Source organism: Solanum tuberosum, unplaced genomic scaffold (assembly GCF_000226075.1).
Source record: "Solanum tuberosum cultivar DM 1-3 516 R44 unplaced genomic scaffold, SolTub_3.0 scf00144, whole genome shotgun sequence".
In the NCBI taxonomy this organism is placed as follows: Eukaryota; Viridiplantae; Streptophyta; class Magnoliopsida; order Solanales; family Solanaceae; genus Solanum; species Solanum tuberosum.
The window spans coordinates 1,405,473-1,416,673 of record NW_006239074.1 but is presented as its reverse complement, the minus strand read 5'-3'; the positions used below and the strand labels follow the sequence as shown (position 1 = coordinate 1,416,673).

Genomic DNA, 11,201 nt, shown 5'->3' with positions numbered 1-11,201 from the left:
AAGAATTCACTCTTATAAATAGGTAGTTCCTAAATTCATTTGTAACACACCTCTCACTTGCCTTCTCATCTTCAAAGGCATTTGATCTTCTTTCTCTCTTGTAGTATTTCACTTGTACCCTTTTGGACTGAAATAAATATTGGTTGGTTGTGTCCGAGGAGTAGGCAAAAGAAAACAAAAGTTTGCCGAACCTCGTTAATTCCTGGTGTTCTTTTTATTGTTGTCTCATCTACTATTTATTAGCTACCTTTAGATATAGCAGTTGTGATTTCATCACTCTCTATATATTCGGCTTCCGCAACAGTTAAGTTAAATATATACATACTATATATATAAATTTGAGGTATGATGTACCACTTTTTTTTTTGGTCAAGTATATCTTAAACTTAACATAGATTTAAGACTACTTATATTGTTCAATAGCTAAAAAAAATAGTCCAAGTGGTTAATCGAACTACATTGAATAAAAAAATATTAATGAAATCATTAAATTACACTAAACGAATTTAGGAGAATTAAAAAGAACATTTATAATTATTTCAATATAAATAAAAAGAAAATTAAATTACAAAGAAATTTAGGAAAATGAATAAAGAGATAAATTTTGTCATTTAGGGGTCTTATCCAAGGTTTAACAAACCTTGAATTAGTTATCCCTCCATTTACTAGGGATAAAATAAGACCATATATGATGTATAAGCAATCCATGGATTCAATAAAATAATGTAACCAAATAATGTATTAGATGGATTAAATTTTAATCCATGGACTATTCTATTTAATACCGCCTACCAAACGAGTCCTTAAGACTAACATTTAGGGAAAATATTTGAAACTTTCCCTTACCCCAAACACACAAATGAATTTGATAATTGCCAAAAAAATGAATATAGTTATTGTTGTAATACTAATTTAAGATGAGCACCTGTTTTCGGTCTAGCAACTTGTCTTTCTATAATCTTTTCGTGCAAATGAAAATCCGTTCTTTCCTTAGCAATTGCATCTAGTTTCTCCATCATCTCTTTTATCCTTTTACCAATCTTGTGACGGAAAGCAATAGTCTTTGGATGATAACGCCCTAATCGAGACTGCTTGAGTCTTGCTCCCTCATATTTACATTCGTCCAATATGTCATCAACTTTATACGCAGCAGCATTGAGTTTCTGTAACCAGCTTTTAATTGCTTTGTCCTTAAGTTGCTTCTCCTGAGCATCTTCAAGCACCGCTTGGATTGTAGAAAACCTGCTCGAAATATTTTCAAACTCATTTTCAAAACCGAGAAGTAATCCAAGTTCCCCTTGGATGAAAGAAGTGATATTTTCTAGCAGAATTTGAAGGAAAGCTTCAGCCATATATAAATGTTGAACTTAAAATTAGATATATGTGTAGATTACTGGAATTGTTGTGAGTTAGCAATGAATCTAAGTAAGATGTTGGAATGAAATATAGAAAGCTGAAACTCAATTATTCCACCATGGACCCATGTCTCTCTGTTGGAATGTATGCGTCCACTATCAGTCAACGGACCAAGTTCCTTGACTCAGCAAGAACAGTAGCTGAAGTAAAAGTGTGGAAAATAAATTCCTCAAAGTAAATCGGGCACAATGGTTTTACGTGGAAACCTCCTTGCTCAAGGGAGTAAAACCATGATCTGTCACATAGGATTTTCAACTGTTTTCACTAATCTTCTCAAGCAAAAATGAAACACAAATTACAACCATCAATGAGATTAAATTCTTAGTCTCAACACTAAGTAATACACCTATTACTTACTGAGCCTAAGCAATAATTCGATTGCCCACTAAACTAACTAACTCTAGTTGATCTAGACTTTAAGAACCCCACAAGGCTAACTCTAGCCACCAACTCCGATCTCCAAGACATGAGCTTAAACAAGTAGCAACTCTGCTGCACCACACATCAACAAACTTTAGTTGACACTCCTAGGCAACTATACCTAAGAGAACATCAAACAATTATGTAATAAGGCATGACCAAAACTTAGATGATTCGACTAACTAACCCTAGTTAATACGACTCAAAACTAAATACTTAGACAAGCAAATGATCTACTATCCTTTATAACTTAGGAGTAGATTTACAGTGTAAGCACATAAGACACAAAGCTCAAAATACAACAAAGACTCTTCTTCACTTTATTAGGTCCCTTTGTTGAGTTGAGCAGTGTTCTTCCTTGAAGATGCCATCTCTTTGTAAGCTTATGAATTTTTAGAAATTCAAATCTTTATTTGCCAAATCTTAAATTAGTATAAAATTAAACAAGTAGACACGTGTGCCCCATGTGACATAATACACGTTTATGTATTATGTGTGGGTGCATTTGAGGGAAACTATTGCACATGGCCATGGGGTCATGTCTTTCATTGTTGCCCACCACAAAGACTTTTCTCTGTCAAAGTTCTCCACATAACCATGAGGCACAGCTTTCATGTATTTTCTTTCCCTTACTGATTACCCACAGCTGCCCACCACCTACATTTTTCTTGTGTGGTAGTTGAATATTCATTTCTTTTAGTACTTACAGCAGGCTAAATTACAAATTCATATGTGAAGTTTGTTATCAATTTAACCCACAAATAAAATTGATTACCACTAAATCGATACTGAATTATTAACTGATATATATCTTATTCTTTTGATTAACGATTTAGTACATTTAACATTCGATAACTAATAAACCGAATCATTAAGTGTGAATATCCAACCGAACCACTCAATAAGCACCCTACCGAAACCACTAGTGTTTTGTTGCATAAAAATAACAAAGCTAAAGTTTGTAACTATAATATACTTTAATTTTTTTTATTGAGTAACATTTAATTGCAATTTAAAACTTAAATATACTCATAGAAGTACACATTTTGAACAAATCTGAATCTGGAAATTAGAGAATACAAGAACTCAAGAAAGGAAGAAGAACAGAGAGAATCAATTTGAGAATTTTTATCTGTATTGAAGTTGTATTGAAGTTAATATATACAAGTTACTTACAAGTATATATATACACTTTTCATCTAACTAACTATGCTGCCAGCTGGCTAACTAACTTTACAATTCATTATCCAACTAACTTTACATATCACTAACCAACTAACTTAGTGATTCTAACTCAGCTAACTTGTACTGCTCCATTGTTTATGTTACACCTGAATTCTCAATACTCCCCCTCAAACTAGGTCCCATGAAGACATTCAGGACTCCTAGTTTGGATAATAGGTACTCATGTTGTGTCCTTCCCAATGCCTTTGTTAGTAGATCTGCTAGTTGATCATGTGAAGATACATATACAGTTTTGATTAACCCTTGCTGAATCTTCTCCCTTATGAAATGACAGTCTATTTCGATGTGTTTAGTTCTTTCATGAAATACTGGATTCGCAGCTATTTGGATAGCAGCCTTGCTATCACAATATATTGATATTGGACCTTCAATCTTGATTCCCAACTCTTTTGCCAGATTATTTACCCAGACTACTTCAGCTGTTAACCCTGCCAGACTTCTATACTCAGCTTCAGCTGAGCTCCTTGAGATTGTTGCCTGCTTTTTAGATTTCCAAGCAATGAGAGAGTTCCCTAACTTCAATATGTATCCTGTCACAGACCTTCTGGTGTTTGGGCATGCAGCCCAATCTGCATCACAATACCCTGTTAACCTCATGTCCTTCTCTGATGACATTAGCAGTCCTAGCCCTGGTTGAGTCTTAATGTATCTCAAAACTCTTAATGTTGCATTCCAATGCTGCTTTGTAGGCTTCTGCATAAATTGGCTCAGTGTTTGCACAGTGTATGCAATATCAGGTCTAGTGTTCGTCAAATAAAGTAGTTTCCCAATCATCCTCTGATATTGTTGTACATCTTCAACTAGTTCAGTTGCTTGATCAGCATCCTCCTCAGCTATAGTTAACTTTATGTTGAATTCCAAAGGAGTCAATGCCACTTTTCCTCCTGTTAATCCAGCTTCAGCTAGTAGTTCTAACGCATACTTTCTCTGATTCATTAGGATTCCCCTGCTTGATCTACTGAATTCAATTCCTAAGAAGAACTTCAGTTCTCCTAAATCCTTAATCCTGAAGGATTGATGGAGAACCTGTTTAGTTTCTTTGATCAACTGTGTGTCATTTCCAGTTATAAGTAAGTCATCCACATAAACTAAAATAGATTACCATCTTGTGTCCTTGTTTCTTTGTGAATAAGGAATAGTCCAAATGACTCTGTTAGTATCCTGATCCCATCAGTGCTTCTGTCAATTTGAAGTTCCATTGTCTGGAGGCTTGTTTGAGTCCATACAAGGACTTGGCAAGCTTGCAGCAGACCTTAGGTGTCTCCCCCTGAACCTTCAACCCCTTGGGTAGCTCCATATAAACATCCTCCAATAAGTCACCTTGCAAGAAGGCATTATAGACATCCATTTGAAACAAGGGCCAATTCTCAGCAGCAGCTAATGCAACAACAGTTCTTACTGTCACCATTTTCACAACTGGTGAAAAGGTCTCTTGATAATCAATTCCAGCAGTTTGATTGTACCCCTTAGCTACAAGTCTTGCTTTATACCTTTCTACAGTACCATCAGACCTGTACTTGATTTTAAAAACCCATTTACACCCAATAACTGACTGATTATGAGGCAAGGGAACCACCTTCCAAGTCCCATTATCCTTCAAAGCCTGCAGCTCTTGAGTCATAGCATGAACCCATTTAGAGTCTGTTATAGCTTCTTCATATGTGGATGGTTCCACATCAGTGGAGATGTTGGCTATATATGCTTGATATGGTGGAGAAATATGTTGATAAGAAACATAATTACCCATAGGGTAAAAAACCTGCTTTCCAACCTTATGACCAGTGTGATAATCTTGGTGCCAAGTAGGTGTTGTTGTAGCTCTAGTTGACCTTCTAGGAGCAGGAGTGGCAACATCTGCAGTTGATGTATGATTTGGATTTATCTCATCAACAACTGATGTCTCTACTGTAGGTTCACTGGTTTCACCATCTGGAATCAAGTCACTACTAAAACTGTTGGTATCAGTATGTATGCCTGGACCAACTAAGAAATGCTCATCCTCATCAAATTGTACTGGTGTAGCAGGTATGGAAGTAATATCAGGAAGGCATTGAGAAGAATTAATCTTGAATGGAAACACATTCTCATGAAATATTACATCTCTGCTCACCAATATCTTCCTGTCATGTAAGTCAAAAAGGATGTAACCTTTTTAGTAGCAGAATATCCTAAGAGAGCACATGCAGCAGCCCTGGGCGAAAATTTGTCAACTTTAACAATCTTAGTTGCATAACAAAGACAACCAAGCACTCTTAGATGATCTAGGGAAGCTTTATGCTTATGAAATACTTCATATGGAGACTTACCCTTAAGCACTGGTGTGGGTAATCTATTGATCAGATACACTGCAGTCAATACACATTCACCCCAAAATCTAATTGGTATACTTCCTTGAAACCTAAGGGCTCGAGCCACCTCTAATATATGCCTATGCTTCCTTTGTACAACTCCATTTTGTTATGGAGTGTGAGGACAACTACTTTGATGTATAGTCCCTGTGCTTTCAAACAGAACTTTGCATTCATTATTGAAAAATTCACTACCATTGTCTGATCTAAAAATCTTCACAGTAGAGGCAAATTGAGTTCTTATCATTGAAATGAAATTCTTTAATACAGTGACAACATCTGACTTCAATCTGATCAAATACAACCATGTCATCCTGCTGTAATCATTAACTAAAGTCAAAAAATATCTAAAGCCATTATGAGTAGCTGTTTTATATGGCCCCCAAACATCTAAATGTATCATATCAAACATTCTACTCCTTCTAGTACAACTCAAAATAAAAGGCAATCTAGTTTGTTTTGCTAAAGGGCAGACTGTGCATTTATTCTGAATGTGTTTATCATGTCCTTCCACTGCTAACGACATTCTCCTTAGAACATTGATTGATGGATGTCCTAGTCTCTTGTGCCATAATAGGTCTATTCCATCATTGTGTACATTGACATTCATAAGCTTTGGACCATTGTTGTTACTAGGATGATTATTATTTGGATCCATCAACCAATATAGGCCTCCACTTTCTTTACCAATCCCCTTCACTTTCCCAGTGGAGAGGTCCTGAAATACACAAAATTCAGGGAAAAATACAATTGAGCATTGCAATTGTTTAGTGAGCTGTGACACAGATAATAGGTCATACTTAAAATTAGGCACTGCTAACACATCTTTCAAGACATCTTTACCATTCCATTTATACTTGCCAATATGAGAAATTATGGTGGTTTGGCCATTAGGTAAATGGACTTGTTTTTCATTGCCTTGTGGAGGAACATGTGTGTCAAATAATGCTTTCAAGTCTGAAATAATATGTTTGCTAGCTCCTGAATCCACTATCCATTGTTTGCGAGTATAGTCATCTTTATTATCTACCAGATAAGCATGTGCAATACCTGTCATGTTAGCTGCTCCTGCCATGTTGGCTGCTGTATCGACAGTCCCTTTTTCTTTGCTGAGCATTCTGAGTATCTGTCCATATTGCTCCTTTGTGAATACTGGTTGTTCCATAGGATGCATATCTTACACATCTTGGCCCCTCACATCTGCATTGAAAGGGTTGAAAACATCATCATAATCAACTGCATTTGCTAACCTTGTTTCCCCATATTTCTTCTTGAATTTGGGATGACCAGGAGGGTATCCAACTACTCTGTAACATGTATCCTTGGTGTGTCCTTTCAACTTGCATACTTCACATTGCAGATTGTAGTTCCTTTTCTGTCTCTGTGAATTAGAAGTAGAGCCACCACCTTGGAAATTGTAACCCATAGCATTCGAAGAATTGCTGCCAGTAAGTGAATAACCAGAGTTGTTGATTCCTAGACTAGTGTTTCCCTCATGAAAGTTACCTTGATAACTAGGCTTATTAGAACTATTACTCCCAACATAAAGAGCAGTTGATGATGATTCTCCCAATTCAATCCCTGAGTACGAACCAGCAGTCATTCTTTGACCTTCATCAGCCACAATCATTGAATAGGCTTTGTTTAGAGATGGCAGAGGTATCATCATAAGAATTTGGCTTCTCTGTTGGTTGTAAGACTCATTCAATCCCATGAGAAAAGCAAACAAACGCATATACTGCAGATGACTAGCATACACCTTCGATTTGTCACAACCACATGATGGAGGAGGGACAAGTGCATCAAATTCATCCCAAAGTACACGCAATTTCGTAAAATATGCAGATACAGACGAGTTACCTTGTGCAATTGTACAGATCTCTCTGTGTAGTTGGTAACCTCTTGAGCCATCTACCTTGTCAAATCGTTCCTTCAAATCAGACCAAACCACTGATGCATCTGTGGCGTATACGATCCCACTCATGAGTTCCTTTGACACAGAGTTGAGAATCCAAGATAAAACGAACGCATTACACTTCTCCCACTGCTCCTCTAGATCATCTCCATAATCACTTTTCTTGCAGGTTCCATATACAAAACCTAATTTGCTCTTAGCTCGAAGTGTGAGAATCATTCATCTACTCCACACAGCGTAGTTCTCGACACCTGTGAGTTGAATACTCGTTAACAATGATCCTGGAGTATCTGATTGATGAAGATACAGGGGATGATTACGTTGCTTCTCGACTGTCTCAATTGTATCCTTGCTTCCCATGATTCTTTGAGGAAATTAGAAAATCTTGAATACTGATTAACCAGATTAGCTGCGGAAGAGAAGATCGAAACGAGAACTTGAATCAAACTTTGTAGTGTGAATATCCAACCGAACCACTCAATAAGCACCCTACCGAAACCACTAGTGTTTTGTTGCATAAAAATAACAAAGCTAAAGTTTGTAACTATAATATACTTTAATTTTTTTTATTGAGTATTGAACAAATCTGAATCTGGAAATTAGAGAATACAAGAACTCAAGAAAGGAAGAAGAACAGAGAGAATCGATTTGGGAATTTTTATCTGTATTGAAGTTTTATTGAAGTTGTATTTATACAAGTTACTTACAAGTATATATATACACTTTTCATCTAACTAACTATGCTGCCAGCTGGCTAACTAACTTTACAACTCATTATCCAACTAACTTTACATATCACTAACCAACTAATTTAGTGATTCTAACTAAGCAAACTTGTACTGCTTTATTGTTTATGTTACACCTGAATTCTCAATAAGTATCAAACTATATATAATACTTGTGTGAGGCGTTTTATAGATTGACATGTGGAGGGGTTAAGTTCATAAATGTTCCTTATATGAGCTGGTGTTTGTAATAAATTTTTTCAAATAGGAAAATATACTGCAATCACAAAATAAATAAGAAGAATAATATTATTTATCAAAATTATAAGTACAAATATGTTGATCCCTTGATTCTTCCGTTATAAGATTTATCTATGATTCGAGGGTTGTAGTGACATATTTCTCAGATTAAAATGTTTGGATTTGATATCTTTGTGAATATTACCTGAATTTGCGGAATATTCGAGATGAATATAATACACCTTACAGAGGCATGAACTAAGGTTTGGAGTTGAGTAGCTCTCAACAATCCCAAGAGGAATCAAACACGTTTTGTAGAGTCCCATAAACTTTCAATGTCTACAAATGCCCTGCCCTGCTTCAAGGCTTGTCGAGTGTAGACCTGATCAAACTAATAGACGAGGCTTGAAATACTCATTCTTCCACCTTTGCGATTTTGTGGCATCAGATTTAAAGCTTTGATTTGTAGTGAGAAAAGAGATGAAGGACAAATCTAGTCCCATTGACTATGTCAATTTGTTTGCGACAAATTTTCTCAAGTATGAAAATATACTACAATCACAAAATAAATAAGAATAAAAATATTATTCATCAAGATTGTGAGCACAAATCTGATCTTGATATTTTGTTCCCCATAAGAAAATCTTGTAAAAATAAGCTAAAAAAGAACAAAGAAAACCTCCATTCGTTTAACAAAATTTTCATGAGCAAAATTGTCCCCCAAACCTAATCAATTAAAGAAATGGAACTAAAAAAAATCATTTTTTTCCTCTACGTTCTTTCTTTCTTATTCTTTTTATTTTCGTTTTTTTGTCTTTTGTCTTTTCTTCCTTCTTTTTCTTATTTTTTGTCTTCCCCTTCTTCTTTTTTCTTTCTTTTTCCTTTTTTGTTTTTTTCTTTATTACTTTTTTTTCAATTTTTTCCCTCTTTTCCTTTTTCTTTATTCTCTTTGTATACAAGTTATGTTTCATGGGCAAAAGTTGATACTATGTCTTGATTTATGAGATGGTCTATAATTCTTGTCTTAAAGAACATAATTTCAAAACAATAAATTATTCCTCGTGAGAAAGATTTGATATTATCATATTGTGTCTTAATTTATCAGATGTTCTTTAATTCCTACCTTAGATGTACTACCTAACCCAAATACTTTCAAAGAACACATTACATACCATGGACAAGATATCTTGATTTATGAGACACTCATAACTATACCAAGAACTTCAAAACAACAAGTTACGCCCCATGGGTAAGACTTACACTGTCATATTGTGTATTTGATTTATGAGATGCTTTATAACTCTTGCCTCTAAGGCAAAAGTTAGACCAAAAGCTTCAAAACAACAAGTTACGCATCATGGGCATAAATGAACCAAACTTTAAACAGATGACATAAATGAGCCTTTTCTTCTCGTTCGATGACATTTTGAGCTTTTTCCTTTTTAAAAATGATTTAATTAATGATGTGGACGAATCATAATTAACCACGTGTAACAAATGATTTTGCAAAATGAAATTTTTTTCAGTTAATAAATAATGGCATAGATGAGCCTATTCTCAAACAAAAATGACATAGATAAACCAAACTCTAAAAAAATGACATAAATGAGTCTTTTCTCAAAGTTCGATGACATATTTGAGCTTTTTCCCTTTGTTTTAATGGGATTGTAGGTTTAGTTTGGTGACATGGACCACTAACAAGAGGCCACGTGACAAAGTTCTTTTTACAAATTGATCATTGAAAACTAATGGTATAAATGCACATGTTTTATAATGACGATGATATAAATGAGCCAATTTTTTTACCGACAAAGAAATAAGTCATTTCTAAAATTAGTTTCTATATTATGACATAGAAGTTAAGTTATCATTATTAATTGTCACTCCTACAATCTTGTAATACTACTTTTGTCTAAAAAATATCTTGTAAAGTACTACTTTTGTCTAAAAAATTATTTATGATGATTGATGAGCACTTGCTTCCCGTCTAGCATCTTGTTTCTCAAGGACCACTTGGATTGCAGAGAACATACTTGAAAGCCTTTGAAACTCATTTTGAAAATTGAAATGCAATGCAAGTTCTCCTTTGAGAAAAGAAGTGAGATTGTCTAGCACAACTTGAAGGAAAGCTTCTTGTCATATAACTTAATTAGTTTTAGATAATATTTATGTCCCTTAATTTTTGGTGTATAAAAGAAACACTTAAATTTATATAAAGTTAAATAAGTAGACACGTCACCCTATGTGACATAATACACGTTTATGAATTATGTGTTGGTGCATTTGAGGGAAACTACTGCACATGGCCATGGGGTCATGTAAAGCTTTCATTGCTGCCCACCACAAAGACTTTTCTTTGTCAAAGTCTTCCACAGAACCATAAGACACAGCTTTCTGCAGTACTGCTAGCTCATTCCGTGTATTTTCTTTCCCTTATTGATTGCCCACAGCTGCCCACCACCTACATTTTTCTTGTGTGGTAGTTGAATATTCATTTCTTTTAGCGGTCGTTTGGTAGGCCATATTAAAATAAATAATCTATATATTATGTATGGTATTATTTAGTACTATGTTTGATAGGAATTTGGGACTATATATAACTAATCTATGGATTAGTTATATCTCCTACATGGTATTATAGGGTGTATTACTAATACCTTTCATTTGGAGGTATTAGTAATACATTGGATATAATATCATGAGATAAGTCTATGTAAAGACAAAAATATCTCTCAAATCATTTTAATTATTTTGTTTATTTTTTTGATTATATGTTTTATATTTGTACTATTAAATTTATTTAAATAAATTAGCTTACAAATTATTTCGAGAAAGTTGTTTGTTACTACATAAATCCAACACAAATTAATACAATATTTGAAATGTGAGTTG

General features: G+C 34.6%; 1 protein-coding gene across 1 annotated transcript; it reads right to left on the bottom strand.

Annotated features, from left to right (window-relative positions):
* Positions 1-608: 608 nt before the first annotated feature.
* On the bottom strand, positions 609-1,766 carry LOC102605768 (putative disease resistance protein RGA3). Its single transcript, XM_006352892.2, has one exon. The coding sequence runs from the start codon at positions 1,350-1,352 to the stop codon at positions 894-896; it is 459 nt and encodes a 152-aa protein (XP_006352954.1). The 5' UTR covers positions 1,353-1,766; the 3' UTR covers positions 609-893.
* Positions 1,767-11,201: the final 9,435 nt, after the last annotated feature.

Excerpts from the sequence above, each read along its gene's own strand:
- LOC102605768 (XM_006352892.2), bottom strand. The coding sequence starts at position 1,352 with ATGGCTGAAGCTTTCCTTCAAATTCTGCTAGAAAATATCACTTCTTTC.